At 37.8% G+C, this 19,959-nt stretch overlaps 2 protein-coding genes across 2 annotated transcripts in view; one reads left to right on the forward strand and one right to left on the reverse strand.

The window, feature by feature from the left end:
* Nucleotides 1-6,009: 6,009 nt before the first annotated feature.
* LOC140238226 (uncharacterized) overlaps nt 6,010-19,959 on the forward strand; it is a 28,697-nt gene continuing 14,747 nt past the window's right edge. The window contains exons 1-4 of the mRNA XM_072318162.1: nt 6,010-6,048; nt 17,091-17,257; nt 18,048-18,186; nt 19,295-19,455. Of these exons, the coding sequence (XP_072174263.1) occupies nt 6,010-6,048; nt 17,091-17,257; nt 18,048-18,186; nt 19,295-19,455 (506 nt within the window). The remainder of the gene's footprint in view (nt 6,049-17,090; nt 17,258-18,047; nt 18,187-19,294; nt 19,456-19,959) is intronic.
* LOC140237740 (F-box/LRR-repeat protein 15-like) overlaps nt 17,075-19,959 on the reverse strand; it is an 81,013-nt gene continuing 78,128 nt past the window's right edge. Inside the window, exon 6 of the transcript XR_011901865.1 lies at nt 17,075-17,201. The gene's annotated coding sequence lies outside the window, so the exon portion shown is untranslated. The remainder of the gene's footprint in view (nt 17,202-19,959) is intronic.

Here is a 19,959-nt window from a genome sequence, read left to right on the forward strand (position 1 = left end):
GACGTGCACCCGATTCACTTTGCCGATTAATGATTTTCGAAATGTTTTAGCTTTGCAACTCACATAAAGTACATAATATCCAACCAGAGAAAAAGGGTAAACTTTAAAAAGTTGACATTTGGACGAAGTGTTCTTTCGTTGGCCGAACAAAGCCGATGATGTGTTGAATAGTTTTAGTTTTTGTTTTTGTTGTCTTTCGCAGGATGAACATAATGGAATGATTTTCTTTTAATTTTGCAGTAGACAATCAACGATTGCGTTCTTGCGTCTAAACTCGATTCAGGTTAAACATTAAACCATGAATAAAAAAAAAAAAAAAATCAAGATTTCACAGAAAGAACCACAGCCAGGACAGGTATATGAGTGGAGGGAGGTTATCGGAAGGGAGGAGACGGCGACTGTGTTAAAAGATACAACTAACGGTAAAGTGAGTGAAATTTTCAGTGGGAGAATTTCAATCCGGCATAACGATCAAGCCATGCTGTCCTAGTCGTCTTAAGTACACTGAAGGGATTAAAAAAAGAAAAGTCAGCGACAGAACCATCCAATGTGAAAAGTACGGAAAAGGCTACAGAAAGAAACATCTCTCATAGACACTATAAAGATTATGACAATTTCGATTCGGTGTTACATTTTAAAATGTGAGATTCCATTATTTCTGATATTACGTAGAAATGTCGGTTCTTTGTTGCAAACAGCAACGGGTGTCTCCTTCAAAAGTGCTCTCATCATTGCATAATACTACTTGTGACCAAACCACACCATCCATTCTCATGACCTTTTCATAGGGCGTTCTAGTTTTTTATCCTAAACACAAGACCGAAAAAAAAAGACCTTTCGCTGCTCTTCCTAAAAACCCAGAATCAATCTGAAACTGGGGAAGGTGAGGAGAGTCAGTGGCAACACTGAAGAGGCTTTCCTGGGTAAATAAGACCTTATTATTATTATTATTATTATTATTATTATTATTATTATTATTATTATTATTATTATTATTATTATTATTATTATTATTATCATTATCATTATTAGTCATGATGATGAAAGTGAAGTTCTGTTCTGTTAAAGTTTTCTTGCTTCTTATAGTTTGGTGTTTTGAGGCATGTTGAAAATACTTCAATTATCAAGATGGGGTTTTTTTTCAGATTTTTGTAGTTGGACGTTTTGGCAGGGATTATATTATATTATACTCTCTAAAAATCGAGTGAAAAGGTTCACTCTTTAAGGAGTGAATATCAGAAAAGAGTGAATTTAGTGAGATTGGAGTGAATTTTGAGTGAAAAAGTTCATTTTCACTCATAGAGTGACCTCAGGGATTGCTTGAAGATTTTGGAGTGTTCCCTTAGCTCACTCGAAAATTAGTGAAAATGAACAATTTCACTCAAAATTCACTCCAATTTCACTCTAAATTCACTCTTTTCTGTTATTCACTCCTTCAAGAGTGAACCTTTTCAATCGATTTCTTTTTTTTTTCTTTTTTTTTTCTAGAGTAGGACCCCTTTCCACATTCATCAACTGGAAAAATGCAAAAGAAATTTCATATCAAGTTCACGTCAATTTATCTTCAGATCATAATTATCATTTAATTACTTTCATAATGAAAAAAAAAACTCCTGCATCAAACAAAATCAACTATACAAAAAAAAACCAACAACAACACAAACACATCTCTGAAGATTGTGTTACTATACTTCTGTGCTGTCACTTTTTGAGCTCATGAAAAGGAAATATTGGTTGGAAGATTCGTTGAAAGCAAAATGGATGTTTTTGAGGAATTGTTGATTACCTATTTTTTCCGAATTCAAGACATAATGATAAAAACTCATTGAAACAACACGTAACCAAAAATCCAACCACTTTACTAAAATGACACAGTATAAATTATAGGCTCTTTGATACCGCCTGAATCTGACGCTGTCTGGAGGAGCGTTGCATGATGGGAAGGTTTGTCGGCTTGAACTTCCTGCAAGCCACGTTCCTGTATACTCAAAGCGATTCGCCATCACCCTTCACTCGAAACTGCCTGTGCTGATGCTGCTGTAGTTAAGGATTCCCTGATGTCTACGAAACTCTAGACCTAGTTCTTATCACGGGGTGAAGGTTTTCACGCCCCGCACTGAGATAATCAAAATATATGCCACGACCCATGTCGACAAAATCAAAGTTTTGGGGGTTTTGCGAGGTCGTAGGCCCAAAGATGCGGTATGAGAACAGGAAATTAATGTTCACATTATTGAGGTGAAATGACACATCTAGGGACCAATGACTATGTCTTGTCGCTTGTCGTGTTTTACATTTATTAGAATGGGGAATAACACCTTTTGGCGTGAACTAAGTGGATGGACAAAAAATAATGTTCGTCTGATGTATACGTTTGTACATTTCTTGGTGTGTGTGTGTGTGTGTGTGGTGTGTGTGTGTGTGTGTGTGTGTGTGTGTGTGTGTAATTGTTGTACAGATGTGAGTAAATATAGTTACAAACACTTCAAACCGCTTTTAGAACAGTACCATACATGTGTTTCTTAGCTTTTAAGATCTCTAGTTCATCTGCCAGTGTTCTCCAGTATTCTTATATGAGCTGATAAGATGTCATAGCACTTATAGAATTTTCAATATACCTCGCATAATCGATCACTCAATTGCATATTGAATAACAGTTACTTCTTTCAATTCACACTCTAATATTCACTCTATTTCAGTTCTGCAACGTCAAAATTCACCGGTCTTCCATTTAATGACAATTATTCTTCACTTGAAACAAAATTGACTGGTCCACATATTCTGGACCTGAAATGATATTATGCATAATTTCTTTAAGTCAGTAATTTCGTATACAGGCGTAAAGCAGTCCAGGCGAATTTTCCCATTGTTTATCATTATGTCAGTGTATGTCCATGCACAAGTTAATGTATGGTCGATAGTGGTGGGGAAAAGAAGATCAGAACTTAATTCTCTGGAATCTCACTGATTGGCGTGACACCTCTTGCCTTCAAAGGACAAGTTCACCTTGATATACGTGTTGTACATGTGTATTGAGAGAAGTCAGCAATATTAGTTAAAGATATCAGTGAAAGTTTGAGGAAAATCGGACAATCCATTCAAAAGTGATGAATTCTCGAAGTTTCAATTTGCTACCATTGCTGGATGAGAAGACTACAGATTTTGATGTCACGTGCGTAGAGCGATGTAAAAAAATATATGAAGAAAATTCAACAGATTTTCACTTTTCTCGCGTTATAAAAGAGCGCTTGATGTAACCCTTAACATGCATGAGTAACAAGTCGGGGGAATGTGTATTAAAAAAAAAACGAAATTGTGTGGAGTTCTCTTTTACTTATATCGTTCTACGCAAGTGACAACTTTCTTTATGCTGTAGTAGTCTTCTCATCCAGCAGTGACTACGCGGAAACTTATTTAAAAACAAACAAACATAACTTTTGAACGGATTGCTCGATTTCCCTCGAACTTCACAGATGTGTTCTACTGATATTGCCGAATTACACATAGTATATTAAGGTGAACTTGTCTTTTAAAGTTTGTCACAAGGTACAATTCTCATTAGTTCTCTCTCCGTATATCTAACTTCGCCGCAATTTTTTTTTTTAATATCTCATTCTCTCTGTAACATGACAAAATGGTCCTAAGTACATGTATTTAAATTCTGATTTATAATCGTACGCTTACTCCTTAAACAAAATGTAGTACGGTAAATACGATTGAATTGAGTATCTGAATATTGGAACGACCCAAGTCCATGGAAGACCATTTCAAGTAAACTTAAAAAACTCCATATCTATTTTTATTTGTCCAATAATATTGTATTTAACTGTGATGGGAAGGCAACATTGTATATACAAATTAGAACATATATTACTATGACAATTAACATTTACATTAATTGTGGAGAGGCCATTTTGTGTGATGGACTTGGGTCGTTCTTTGAATCATATAGAGATGAGAGAAGGATGAGAGAGGGCGCTATAATATGAATGTAAGAATGACCCAAGTCCTTCATTCTTACATTCATATAAGATTTAACTCATTCATTTCAGGGACTTCCGGGGGTAATTAGGATTTATCATTTATACACAAGATGAGTCCATGCATACATAAGCTACAATTTCCCATGTCAAACTGAATTTGGCCAAAAATTGGACTTGGGTCGTTCTTATATTCAGGTCTTCAATATTGTGTAATAGATTTTTTTATCTGCTGTCAGCTGGCAACATGTGTTTTAGTACACGTACCATGACTCATGAGTGTGCGTAAAACGTAAACGCGGCTGTTGTTAATTTTTTGGCGGTCTATGGGCTATATTATAGACCAAAAACACCAAATTTGGACAGATACACAAAAAGGTGATTTGAGGAAAAATGTCAGTCCCTTCTTGGCGTTTACACTTGACTCCTCGTCACATTGTAACTTCCCAATGTTCAAAGGGAAACGGGATAAGTTTCGAATGGCTAAAGCGTGGTCACTGTGTTTTTTCTTCACTAAAGATCACGATAGCAACATAAGGGATTATCAATCACTTTTAGCAGTCTGGACACATTTCCGTAGTGTTGACAGTGTCGACACACTATTTTCATCCACAATGCATGGTGAGGAACACACCGTGACAGAGGAAATGGCAGTATACTTGTGCCACATAGGAAATTATAGTATAGGCTACTTGTCCCCACATATTATATAACATCACTCTGACCAACGAGATAATGTGAAGTAGTGTTTTAATGTGCCATCAAGACCAGGGGAGTTCCCTCCCTCTCCCCCTATCTCTCTCTCTCTCTCTCTCTCTCTCTATATATATATATATATATATATATATATATATATACAAGGTGTATATATATATATATATAGAGAGAGAGAGAGAGAGAGAGAGAGAGAGAGAGAGATACACCGTATGTAAATATTCCTCTTTCATACACAAAGTTACAAAGTGGATAGCCGCCCTGACATTGTCTGACTCTTCCTGACCATGCGATTTATACAACATATAGCACCCGTTATTGATCTGTCGTATAGTAATATCATGCCAATACAGACTACCTACCCTAAATGAAAGATGAGACAAGCTACCAATGATAATGGTGTAAAAGAAATGTAGATGTTGTTTAAATCATGAAAACAATAATGATGGCATCAATGATATAATGGTCTGCATTAGTCTCATTGTTGCTTATATAGTTTCATCAGCATTATGGTTCTATAATCAGTTAATCCGCCTAAACAACATATTCTCTTTGTAATACTTCTTTCACTAACGGGGATGATGATAACGACTAAGTAGAACAAATAAAGATATTTTGAAGTACAGAAAAATATTTTGTAGAATATAGCAACTAACATGAAGGGAATTCGACCACGAGGGCGAGACTACATATACTTTAAGGTGTCGTAAAACGATGAAAAGAAGGAAAGAACGATAAAAAAAAAAAGTGTGAGAGAAAGGCAAAAGAAGAGTCAGAAAACAAAGAAAAAACCTAAAATATTATCTCATCTAGCAATTTGATGATTGCCTGTCGTTCTGTCTATCAGTCTACCTTCTTGTTTACGTATCTGATTCTATCTCATCCTCTCCCCACTTTGCCTCTTCTCTCTGCCAAACGATGACTCATCATCAAGAAGTTTTACAAAGAGCGCGCCATCCGATTCGAGGGTCAGTTCCTCAGTCACGTGACAAGCTGCTCACAGACGATGAACGCAAATAGCCTCCGTGCTCACCCTCAGTGTTAACAAGGGATGGATTCAAGAATTAAGTGACAGCGCGCTGATAAAATCGCATGGATACATTCGACTCTGAACAAAAAACAAAACAATGGTAAGACATCTATCGCTATAAGTGTCTTCTTGACCACACCATTGATTACATGCTTGGCAGAATCTAACTCTGGGACTGACTGAAACGCGTACAGTGAAATTTGTGACTGAAGCAGACGACGCTGTGTTCACGAGATTGTGGACTGGCATGCTCTAAATGAAATGCACCTACCGTAACTTATCAACATGTGGGCACAAGGTGTGCTATTCCTTCTCATCGTACAGGTATGGGAACGATGTTTCATGTTCTATTGCTAATTGATTACATATCGATATCTCTTTTTCATGAAATATGGGTTTCCAATGTTTGCTTGTATGTATGTATGTATGTATGTATGTACGTATTTTTTTTCTCTCTATGTAAGGTTTCTTTAGATCGGTACATGGCTGTGGGTAATTTTGTTTTATTCGAAATCTTGTGACGTCCCTATCAAACATGAATAATTTGATGAAGGCTAGATGCATTTCAAGATCTAATTGCAGAATTTCTTCGCTTTAACTCTTTTTAAAGATTTATCAGTTCCTGATACGATTATGAAGTGCAATTCCGGGCGAACAGTTAGTTCAATACATTTTGTTGAGTAGGCGCGTAAAATGATGACTAAAGTAAACTGGCATCCCAGGTTGATTGCAAACAGCACTACTATCATCCTACTATTCTTGGCAACTAATTTTCAATATCCACGTAGATCTGAATGGAAAGTTGTAACTTTATGCCAAACACGGCAACGCTTTCGTCGAAATTTTGGCCGAATGTCGTTACCTGTACATTAGGGAGGAAGTTTAGCGTTTCCGCGGCATTAATTGGTTGATTCGCCCGCTGACTGGGGGAGCGCGTCAATGAACTCGTGTCATCAGCAGACGGAAAGGGGAGGCGACGAGTGAGTGGATGAACGAATCGTAAATGAAACACATTTACGGCGCAACGCCACTGGCTGTGATCTCATCTCTACCTTTCCGTCTGTTTGTCCGTCAGTCTGTCTAGGTCTCTGTCTGTTTGTTTTACTACTCAATACTCTTCCTTGCTATATCATTTTTGTTTACTGTTCACCAGCTCTCCCTCTCCCCCTCTCAACTTTCTTTCCTTCCTCTCTCCCTCTTTTTCTCTCTCGTTTCCTTCTCTGCTTTCTGTCGTACGTCGCCCCCCCCCTGCATTCCTCCCTTTCCCCTCTCTCCCTCTATCTGTTCCCATCGTTTTCCCTCGAACTTATATCTGACTGCCCTACATCTTGCCAGAATCATACGCCCGTGCCCGCGTCCCATATGAATCCAGAACGTGGGATCCCAAATCTAATTAAAAGCGGGCCTTTCACTGCACTAATTGCCGGATCATTGCAAGTGCCATTAACTTCCAATCACTGTAAAAGCCGTCACTGAGAAATTTAACAACCACTTAACATGCTTAGTCTTTAATTAGTTCGTAATGAGTACATTACAGGAATAATGCGAACAACAAAAGGAGCAAGCGGCCCATATCCATCCATCTAGCTGTCTACTTATCTATCTATCTATCCATCTATCTATCTGTCTGTCTATCTATCTATCTATCTATCTATGGGTTTTGATAAAAAGAAGATATTTCAAAGCATTATTAGCGTCCAACAACTTTTAATCGTGCAATCAAATTTTTAACTTGTCACGTGTTTTCTTCAGGTCTTCTTCACGCTTGAAGAAAAGAAGTGACATGTTGAAAATTCGGCACAACGATTAAGTTGTTGGACGCTTACAATGCATCACAGTATCTTACTTTCATCTTATTCATATATCAGGGCACGATATATATATATATATATATATATATATATATATATATATATATATATATATTTTTTTTTTTTTTTTTTTTTTTTTTTTTTTTTAATGGTCTGGTGGCAAGTTCGGGCTACCAAAATCTTTAAACCAGACATTTTAGCAGGGAGGATGGTGTCTTAACTTTAGTATGTCGTGATAACAAAATACAAGAGAGGCCAGTAAACGTCGCGTGGTCGCTGTAATGCATATTAAAGCTCTTTCAAACCACTGCATGCCATATCATTGTACCTTCCCATAGGTTTGTGTGTGAAATTTGTGTACATTTGACTCATCTGCACAGAATGGGATAACAAGCTTTCGGGTCCCTACCCTTTCGTCAAATCTACAATATTAGCGACAAGTACATATTATAAAGTGACTACACTTTTCATGAAGGTTTAGCAGTGTAATAACAACATATTAAGTACACATACAATATGTACTTGTCATTGGTACTGAAGATCTGACAAAGGACCGAGGCCTGAAAGCTTTATATCACAAGGTCTTGTACATTACAGCGACGTCCACACTGCATGATGTCACTTCTGTCCTGTTGTCTCGATATTATGATATTATGTATGTAGCAAGAGAGAGAACCTGGAGTTGGGAAGGATAAGACGTAACAATATAGGCCCAGAAGTGTGTTCAACTGCTGGTAGCATGCTCAGTAGGTATATAAGCCTTTGTACAAATTTGAAAAAAAAAATGTGCTCTCACGGATTTCCACTAAAATGGTTTTGAAAAGAGGGACTGTTAGTATGTTAGGGCAGATATTAACCAAGGAGTTTACACAATGCATGGGCCACGCAAAAAAAAAGGGGGAGGGGAGACATGCATACACGTTTGGGTTGTAGTATAAAAAAAAAACAACGACAACAACAGCGGGAAAAAATATGACTCTCCAAACGTTACATGAATAAGATACATCGAAGTACCATGGAACGTAAATGAAGATCTATATCCTTTCATAAAAATGAAAATTATGAAAGAGTTCTCTAAGCTAAGAGGCTCATGATATCCATTCTATCCATCTCAACTGTTTCCTTATATATATATATATATATATATATATATATATATATATATATATATATATACATATATATGAAACTTTTCAATGCTGAATACTTAAGTTAAATCTGAAGCGGGACTTGCAATTAAACTAGGCAGTACGTGTATTACGTAACCACTTCCTCCCAGACAGGTCTGCCTGCTCTGCAGAGGGGGACCATCACAATTATGATATGCCCAAAGTGTTACTCTAGATTGACATTCAAATCCACCCTGAAGACGGCGTCAGATACATTAAAGAATTCCTCCATTATTTCTCTGTTTTCGATGTGATCATCCGCATGTGTTTTATGGTATAGGGAGAGAGGAAACACTGATACAACATGCAGGGATATCATCACGATGGTGCTGATGAAGTAACTTTTCTTCACGTCACGTGCACGTGATCTTTCGACTTTTTTCTGTTATTTCAAGCGCATAGAGAGACCTTACCCAAGGCACTACAGGCACTAATACGAATAATTATAATGTTATTATCATCACTGTTATCATAATCATAACTAGTATCATTGTTGTCGTCATTATAACATTATAATGATAGGATTGCCACAATACACTAAAAAGCTGTATAAATTCGATTGGGTCAGGTGAACTTCAGTATGGACAGAACATTTTTTAATACCCCTCAACAAATACAATGGCTATGAATTAAGGACGGTATCTAAGATCGCGTATTGCATATTGTTATATTTCTCGGGGGGGGGGGGGAATGAGTATTGAATAGGAAGGCCTGTTTGGTCTTTATAGATGCGAATGAACTTGTCTTTGCGAGTTAAGATGGTGCAAACACAGTTTAGAAAGAGAAAACGATAATAGAGTTTTTCTATTCAGGAGACCACAGAGTTGAACGTGTATAATGTATTTCCACATCTACAAATTATTTGCTTACACGCATAGCAGTATTCAAGTATAGAATAAAAACAAAAATGAATGCGTTATTGTTATTACCTAATTTGAATAAACAGAACACACACAAAATGTGACACGGCACTCATCATTACAGCAACGGCGCATTTCAAGGGCAAAGGTTGGCTACTGCAACATAATTGACGCATGGAAATATGAAAGATTTTGATTTGATATGAGGGGAACCTCTTGAGGTCAATCCTTCCTCTTAATCAAAAAGGAGAAAGCCAGTGTATCTTCGTTCCTTTGCACCTGTACTACGTTTAGTAACAGGACGAAGGCGGCCATCCTACTGTGTCATGTCAATCACAAGGTGCCCCTTCCACCCGGCAGTCCGTTGCGCCAGCTTCAAGCTTGGAAAGACACGCGATTTGAACGTGCAGGTCTTACAGACACAGAGAAGACAGTTCGTCGCAACAGATTTATGAATCTGGATGTCCCTAGTAATTCCAGACCAAAAAAAAAAAAAAAAAAAAGCAAATTCACAGAACCCCGCTACTATAGAGCACAGCAAGTAAGATGAAGAATTTATTAAGACTTCGTCGTTTTCATCTTTTTTTTTTCATCCCCTGTGTTTTCAATGATGCAATGTGCAGTTCGCCCACCAACGCATCTTGAAGACGGAAATTATCAAGATTATCGCAGGAAATTAAGACGGGGACAATTCATGACAGATCGGCATTTGCTTCGCTTTCCACCCTCAAGAGATAAATTAGAAAGAACGGTCACACGAGTAAAGAACTTTTTCAGAGGGTCTTTTTTTTTCATTCATTTGCTTTGCGGAAGAAGTGCTCGTAAGAAGAATTGCAGAAAGACTTGTGCAAAAGAAAAGTACTTATGACTGAACGATTCTCAGAGAAATGAAGTGAGAGAGAGAAAAAAAAAACACTGATATATCAAGAGAACATTGACCTCTTAGAAGTGACCAATCTATGACTAATTGAATGCACTGCATGTGATTGAGATATTGGGCCTACTCGCTAATTGGATTATGTCGATGACGGTTTCCGTAGTTTTTTGCCTTTACGTAATTTCAACAACAAGGAAATCTTCAGCATGTTGTTCTAGAATGGGAATGTTTTGTTTCATCATATTTTTCATATTTTCATAATACGTATTTCTTTTTAGCAAGATATGTTTTGTATACACTTATATTCTTTGTTGAAAATGAAAATGAAATAAAATGAAATGAAATTATATATCGCACTAGTGGTGTTAAAGTCGTTGGTCCGTGGAAGGTATCTGTCCCATCTTCCTGGTTGTCCCACACTTGTGCCTCATGAGAACTTTAATGTGAATTCTCAAACATGGGACCTCCATTTCATGTTCTATCTAAAGGACAGAGTACCTTGCCTCGTACTGGTCAGGAGGGGACGGTATGATTACACACAATATTGCGCAGTTATAGACTCGGGAATCGAACCCTGGTCCTTTGGATCTGGAGGCAGACGCGCTACCGACTGAGCCAAATCGCCGCCTAAGTCTTTTACCTGGTCATAATCAATAATTGTATTCAGTGCATTGATATATATCAAAAACAAAATCTACTGCAATGGAGTGGTGGGTTAGAAGGGAACGCTGGTTTAGTAGCTGGCATTGTTCCATAGTCGCATTCCTGACAGGTGCATACTGGCTGTCGTTGGAGTAAAAGTCCTAGTCGAAGCTGTGCAGTCTACGTACACGGTAAAGGTCAATCGACCCTCGAAAAAGATTAAAAGTGATCTAGGGTCCCATATGATGACTTTTTTTTTCTCCAAACAACATTGAGATGGCTCCACTCAATGATGCAGTTGCGACATGTTTACCAGTTTACCGTTTAGCAAGTGCCATTTCTCATTATGTCGAAAATGTAATCGCGCAGTAAGTGGGGGAGACGTTACGGCCTGATAGGTCATGCCAATATCATAGTATGTTGAGGTGCGCCCCCCCCCCCCTTTGAAAATAAGCAAACAATCAAACAAAAACGTTGATACAGATCTTGATAAGCTGTAGCAAATTAAAGAATATGTCATGAAAAGATCATGAAGTTCTAATAACCTTTAGATTTCTAATAACATGAATAAAGCTTCCTATGTTTCATTCCGATTTATTGTGTTTTCAGTTTTGTTTTCATTCACTTTCATGCATAAAGTGACCTAAAACATAAAGGACAAACATACTCCAGACACTTACTATCGCGCTCACTGCAATCACCATAGGAGTATGATAATATCACGTTAGCTTTTCCATCCTATCGATTGAAAGTTGCGGATCAATATGTCGTAATAATCTCAACCATGAACTTTAAAAGACTTTGACATTCTTTTTTAAAGATTCAAGGTTGCGTCATCCTTTAGTTATTGTATTGAGAGTATAAATGTATATAATCTTGTGTATATGAATTGTGTACATATGCCTGTGTTTATCTATTGCGTAGCGTCCAAAATGAAGAATGATCCCAGGTTGATCATTTTTGTTTTTGTTTTTTATTTTATTTACCATTCTGTATTCTGTTAAACATGATAAAAATTATGATACACTTTTAATTTTTGTAATTTTGTGAGCGCACTGAGCCTCACATGGGAAGAGCGTATCAACAATTTATTGTATTGTATTGTATTGTATTGTATTGTATTGTATAAATTTATATTGTAATGTATTGCATATGCTCATAAACGCCCACGCATTTCGGAGATTTGGAAGACTGTAACCACGTAGTACACACCATGCAACGAAACAACTTGTCACATTCTGTGAGACCATACCGTGTAAGAAGCTGAAAGAGACGAGTGCATTGGCTCAGAACTGTACTACCTACGAGCGTATGGGACAATAAGCAAAATAATAGATAAGTGATTCCAGCTCGGTTACCATGGTGAAACGTAAATAAGATCCCGGAGAAACAGGAAGAAGACAGACACAACGCGTACGGAGGAACTCTTGGGTATAGTTAGCTTGAATTGACACTTCCAGTCTCGCGGCCAAATCATGCTCCGCAAAGGGGTTTGCCCTCGTCATCAAGAGAGACAGATGTGTCACATTGTCCGCGTTCATATCCCAGCATGCACTTCGGATCATTTTACGTGCGTGCTTCATTCAAGTATACTGTCTTTTCTTCACTTTCTGCACCCAATGACGTTCTTACGAGAATAACTCTAAAACACGAGCGACATCCAAGAGAGTGTGTGTATATCCAGATGTATTTCGTTACAAGTATACACATCATTAAATCTCAAATTGAACTTCCTAAAAAAAAAAAACTCTCTTAAAAGTTAGAAGTAAAAATTACTGTAGGCTTTATTGCGAAATTTTATATGGTAGGATGTTTTGTGATACAACTGACCTATACACATTGGCATCAAATGTGATAACTCAAACATTTTTTTTTTAACTCACTGCTCCCAATGGTAAACAATACCTTTAAACGTCTAGCTAGGATAAGCAGAGCGCAACGAGCTCATTCACGTCAATAATGGTTTGTCATGTATCGGAAAGGCGGAGGTTTTGGCGCGCGAGGATGACGTGGGGGTACTGCATGCTCCGTGAAACGCGCTATGCCGTTAACATAGTTGAAGGTTTTGTCTGACTGAGTTTGGATATCTCCATCATTTGCAGTAGATGCACGAGCAAGTTCATTATTACTTTTTTGTTCTCTGTTTACTTTTTCACGTGTTTCACAACCCAGTCCCATCGTCATCCTCAAAGATGACACTTTTGTCATTACGATTCCAAGCACAAACGTATGCTTGTGTGATGTATTTCCCAGTATATTTTCATAATCTATATTTCTAATGTAGCATATAAACTCAATAATCATTTTCTTTTTGCAGTTAGTTGCATGAATGCAAGACATTTCTCTATCAAAATCAAATTGATATAAATATTCGAATGAGAACGGTCATTAGCTGGGTGCAGGCTGTCGTCTACGATCAATGCGGTCTTAGTTTTCTGGAGTTCACTCGCCTCCCCGAGTTTGGCAGTAAACCAAAAATAAACCATGGAGGTTCCGGGGGTTGCTAGTTGGCAGTGATTTTCCTTGCCCCGGTTCGCCTGGTAGCTATCCTCCTCAAGGGACGGGGAGGATATTAGCCCTGACAGGTACCCCCACGCTGGCAATATGATGGGCTGGGCCATGGACACCACTGCAGCCTTTTAGCAGGTCCCGATGTCTAAGACAAAATGACGTTTCTTGAACGAGACTAGATCTTGTGGGTGAGCGCGAAAAATGAATGGCTTTGACGCCACTCTCTCTTTCGCGCGCGCTCACCTTTGCCTCGCTAGTTATCTCACTAGTAGAAGAGACAACCAAGAACAAACAAAAACGCTTTTGGTGATACCTCACATTGCAGAGCGCCCAAAACTTGTCTTTTTGTCCTTGTTTGTTTGCTTGTTTGTTTGTGTATCTGTGTGTCTGTATCTGTATGTGTGTGTTTCTTTCTCCCTTTCTTTGATCTGATACTAGCCTAATTATTGTCCTGCGACAGAATATACCACTTTCTATGTTTAGGACCGAAATATATCACTATTGTAATGCATTAAATTGTTATTCACCAAAATTGAAAAACCAAGCGCCTCCCCTTTGATGCACAGACGTAGAAGTGATTGAAGCGATGCCGTATGCGCATTTGCAGAATACGTTCAAATGTTAGAATGCTTACAAACAATAATTTACTAGTTGTTGGGGAACTCATAAAAACATAGAAACAGCAAAATACAAGTAAATCAACGAAGAGTTTGTTTGGTGACTGCACGATTCCGTTTTCAAGAAAAGAAACGAATATTGTCTGCAGCGCAGTTATACACAGTGTTCAAGTTGGATAAAATAAATCCAAAATTTTAAGTCCAGGTTTCTTCAAAATCGGACTCAAAATTAATTGGAAAGCTATGTAATGTACATGCAGTGATATTGCTGGCAACCACACTGTCATGTAAAATGGTAGTGGCGGTAATGTCATGATCTCACAACTGCCTCCATTTTTTTCTTGTTAACCTAAAAATCGTCAAAGTCCTCTCTTTGGTCAATAGATAACAATTAATTTGGCAATGAAGTAGAAATTCCCTCTTCATTTCATCATTTTTATGTTATTAAAAGTGGTAGTCGTATCCACTGAACCGGGCCACTGAGCCACATTGGACCCTCAGTCTCGAGATCCTTGGTTCAAGTCCCCTGGCGGCAATCGGTGTGCCTCTCGGCAAAGCACTTTTTCATCATCAGTCTTTCGAAGGGGGCACTACAGCGGCATGGCAGCATGCTCATAAACATTTAAGTGCCTCCTTAGTTACCACGTAAAATCAATCCAAACACACAAGGGAAGTTTAGTAAAGCTTTATGTAAATATTAATGGGAGACCTGGTGACGCCATGACGTCATCAACCCTAATTTTTAAAGGTATGTGGTTGCCACTAATACCATTTTTTTTTCGTGAAAACATTATAAACTGAAATCCTCTAAAGTTGTCTTAAACCAAAGAATATTACCAAGCTTACTCTCTGCTTTAACATGTACAAACTTTAGGGATATGGCTCTTCCGTAGACCTATCTCCCAAAATAGTTTTCAAAGGAAGTGTATAAACACGGTGCTTCTCCCAACCCCCTCCCCCTCTTTTTCTTCTTTTTCCGTGCTTTAATTTCGTCTCCTATAAGGCCTGTTGCATAAAGGTTTGAGTGCGGTCAGTTGCAACTTGGAAAAAAGGCCAAGGCAAGCGTTTGATCCTAAGTTGAGTTGCATAAAGCAAGTTGCAATTGATAGTAGACGTGTTTTTTTTTTTTTTTTTTTTTTTTCATGCGACAGATTTGTAATGAAACGCACAAAGTTACTTTGGTTTACATTCAAGTTTTATTTTGGAGTAGCAATTTATCGTATTTTGTTACACCCGTTTCTTCTTTGCCAGATGTATATATCTACATGAACATCTACCATGTCTGTATAGAGTATACAATATACAATAACTGTCATGACAATCCCGGCTCCCATAATCACTGGGCGAGGATAAAAGAGCCACAGAGTTGAATTGAATTAATGATCGCCATTTTATACGCCTTTCATGTTTTCATTGAATTTCCAATACAAGAGAGAGGGGTTTCATTATATCGCGGGAGAAATCTGGCCAAAAAAAAGGGGGGGGGGGCAAAGAGGTTGTCGTTGAAATGTGTGCACATATGTAAACCACTGAAATATAACCCATCTTCCAATAATTCATGAAGGACAGTTATAAGACAACTTTAACAACTCAGATTAATTACCAGCACTCTGTTTTGCTCAAGCTTTTTGCTCATAACATTAAAACAAAATAGTCTGGGCGCCAGGAGTATGAACAATGTGACAACTGATGAAATCGTCTTCAACGTTACGCTTTAGATATAAATTTTCATTTCCATACGATCACAAGTCATGAGGTTAGGTTGATTTACAAGAAGGCTGTCTTTTATGTGTTGAGTATCCACCTCCTGCAGTCATGCGAGCAACAAAAAAAAAATCAAAAAAAAAAAAGTTGCGCAGTTATCTATTTTTGATAGAATGATTCAAATTTTGTCAAGAGATCATTATATTCCATCAGTATCGAATGTCATGAAATTGAGTAACTTGAGAGCTGGCAAAAGCATAACTGCCCTTCAATATAACATCTTTAAATACCTGTAATTGAATTTCACTACACTGCAGTCACAAAATTCGAATTTGATGATGTCGTGCCATTAGCAGCATTGGTAGCAATAACGCCTGATGTGGGAGGATGAATAGTTTAAAACTATGGCTAGGTTCACACTGTTAAAACGCTCGAATTTAACAGTGTGAAGAGATTTCACACTGTGTTCACAATGTGTCACACTGTGTTCACATTCAAACTGTGGTTCTCACACTGTGGGTCACTGTGTTTTTTCCAGCAGGGATAACCTCCCATGTGCATTCGTGCCCAATAAAGCCTGCAAACACCAGAGCTAAAAGACTAGGAACTACTGTACTGGTTACAACAGCTGCAGTTACTGTCCTGGTACAGATAGGGGAAAAAAGAAGGACCAACATTGCAGCAATTGAGGAAACATTTGTAGTGATGGTAGTAGAAACTAAACTATACGAAACACTTGAAGGAGAAATAGCAATGGCAACAATGATGGTGTTAAAAATTGAAAACTTCAAGAAGTATTAGAAGTGGTAGTAGAACTAGTGGGAGGGGTGCGAGTTCGTGGTATTTGAAGCACTTTAAGGAGTAGTTGTAGTGGCATAATCACTTGCACTGGCCTGCTGATGTAGTGTTTAGGGCAGAATCAACTTCAACCTTTGATATTCATGTATAACTTTGATATTATTGTATTTCAATCTCTACTGTGTGCGTGTGAGTCAGCTTGAAATTAAAGTTTCTAATTAACCTCGTTAACCTCATATCTCAGATAACAATGTGATTACAAAATTATCGCCAATTGTAGCTTACCATACTGATTAAAGATTCGATAACAAAAAAGAAGAGATGTATAGACATCATTCATTCTTTTTGAAATTATCTTGACGCTGTTGCCGAAGCAGGGCTTGATTCCCACCTGGGCCAAAGTGGTCGTGTCCTTCCGGCTCCTGACCTACTCCAACCCGTCCAGCAAACTCATCGATGGCACCTGCTGCGATGGAATATCCACAGAGCTGTGTGATACAAAGTGTGATAACAAGTTCAAGATCTGCTTCGGAGCCATTGGCAAGTGAGTGCACATTATACAACTTTCATTCTCTATTATGGTTATTCAAACTCTTGATGACCGCCTTTTATATATATATATATATATATATATATATATATATATATATATATATATATATATATATACATATATATGGAAAACGCGCTCTAGCCAGGGAGCTGGACAGGAAATATACCTCCTGGCTCAAAAGAAACAAAGTGAAGACTACTTCATGCAATTATAGCGGGATTACGCAACCCTCACCTAACTGGAAGCAGTTTTGGGGACATTCTCTGTGCCGATCGATGACCGTATAGATACGAGGACGGACATGACAGACGGTAGTTATGTAAACAAAATCATGGACCAGTTGAAACTATAGTCTTCAAGCATATCTCGCTGCTCTCGATTTTGAGAGCTTTTTCTAGAACATCCATGAAGGCGACAGGTAAAATCAAACAACATCATGTAACTTTTTCAGAGAACCGTTAGACCTGACATGCCAACAGCAACTTCACAAAATTATAGGTGGGGGGGGGGGGGAAGCGCACACCTCCCCCATTTTTTCTTTTTATTTCTTTTGTTTCAACAAAAAACAAAGGGGACGCACCCGGTGCGCTCCTCCCCAACCCCCCCCCCCCCCACGATCCGCCACTGAGCATTGAACTGAATACAGAAATGACAATCTCTCAGAGCGATGAACGCGTAAAATGAACTCAGTTTAAAGTGATCCCGTCGTCAGTCCATATAAAGTGGCAAATTTATAATCTTATGCATTCTTTGTTCTACTTCCCTTTACTCAATCCTTTAGTGATTCTAGTCTGGATAATTGTCCGTACGGAAGTTTCGAGACGCGAAAGATTCACGAAGATCGGGATTTGTTCCTCTTTCCTTCCCCAATGCCCGGCGGAGTACCAAACCCCATGATACTATCGATCGACAAGTGGAAAGTAAGTATTTATAAAGAAGAAAGCCATTCCTGTTCATTTTACAGTCTAATATAAAAACAAAACGAATTTGAAAGAGATAACAGAGGAGTTTAGTTTTCATTAGCTTGAATGAATTAAAAAAGCAGTATAATGATAAACACCAAATGGACATGCCAAAAATGCGAATATTTATGTTTAATAGCTATTTTAGAGTGTTTGTTATGCTTGCTTGCTCGTGTTTATTTGTGAAACAGTAAAATCGTATACAGAACATGAATCAAAGGTAATCTATCAAAACATAGTTATAATAGATTGACATATAGAAAATAATAACATGTGTGACTGCAGATAGCCCATTTCAGATTTATTTGATGATTAGATTGTAGAATGCGTCATAATCAAAATCGTCATAAATTGGAAGTAATCAGCGTTATGAAGTATTTCAAAACCATGATAAACTAAGCAGTCGCAGGAGTTAGAGCATAACACCACACCATTCATCAGCGTTATAAGCGGAAATAGGCACTTTGAAACCGTGCATTTCGAATCCCCTTGCAGTAATCATGCCTTATAGGACAGACTTAAGCAGACATTCATCACAACTTGCCAACTGAGCTTCCAATTTGATTATCACCAGACCACATTTGGCCTTTTTTTTTTTTTTTTTTTACTCATTCTTATTTCTTCCTTCACAGATTGTTTTTCTTATGATATTCAACACGTCGTATATCCATCTGTTTTGATTACTATCAGGCACGATCTAAACTTTGTTAGGAGATATGATTGATAGCCATCACGAAAGGTAAAAGATGACAGCAAAAGATGACAGCAAAAAAGTGACAAGCTTTATGTAAGATATTCAGATGCTAACATGGTTCCATTGTATCCTGATGGAATGTATTACAGTGCACTCCCGTTATAACGAATACGTAATTCCGGTTACAACAAAGGGAAAATTCAGGCCACAAAATTATTCGCTCTTTGTTCTTTATTGTTTACTTGTTCGGTTGTAACGAAATTTCGATATAACGAAAGAAAATCGCCTGTCCCGAGGAGTTCGTTATAACGGGAGTCCACGGTACTTTAGCTTCTCAATGATGACATGGTTACTGCATGCTTGTTCAAACAGCGAGGCTTCCGCTTCAAAATGAAAGTCATGGATGTCAACGCGTTCTATGACCCGGAAGTACATGTTGACTCTTACGGCCGGGATTTCTTGTTATCACCAGCGAGGACGCCGTCAACTGCGCCAAAGAGGAGATGGATAGTGGATGGTCAAGGTCCTTCACGGTAGGTTTAATCTGATGCTAACAACCATTAAAAACAATTCTAAAATAGTTCTTTTGATGACACTAATCAAAACAGGTATTCATTTATATATATATATATATATATATATATATATATACATGTTGATAGAATATTAGAAGTTATCTCAGGTGGTTTTTTTTTTTTTTTTGTCAGTGTTTTATCAGTTACAAAAATCCTGTCCAAATAGTAATTGGGGAACATTTCTGTGTAAAACTATCGATTAAGGTGACTAGTCAGATCAAGTTGCGAATCCATAGTAACACTGATGGAAGAATAACACAGCTTAGAAAAGTAGATCATCTCAATGAAAATGCAGTGTGATGATATATCTAACAAAAAAAAAAAGTCTTTACTCCTTTCTCCATGTGGATTTCCCAATGGAGTTCCACTGGTTTTTTTAATTACACGCTGGGCACTGGAAATCAAAATATTGCTTGGCTTTTGTCAACACATGTTTGCATCTATCCTATTAGAAAGATGTAT

This window comes from Diadema setosum, chromosome 14 (assembly GCF_964275005.1).
Source record: "Diadema setosum chromosome 14, eeDiaSeto1, whole genome shotgun sequence".
Taxonomy (NCBI): domain Eukaryota; kingdom Metazoa; phylum Echinodermata; class Echinoidea; order Diadematoida; family Diadematidae; genus Diadema; species Diadema setosum.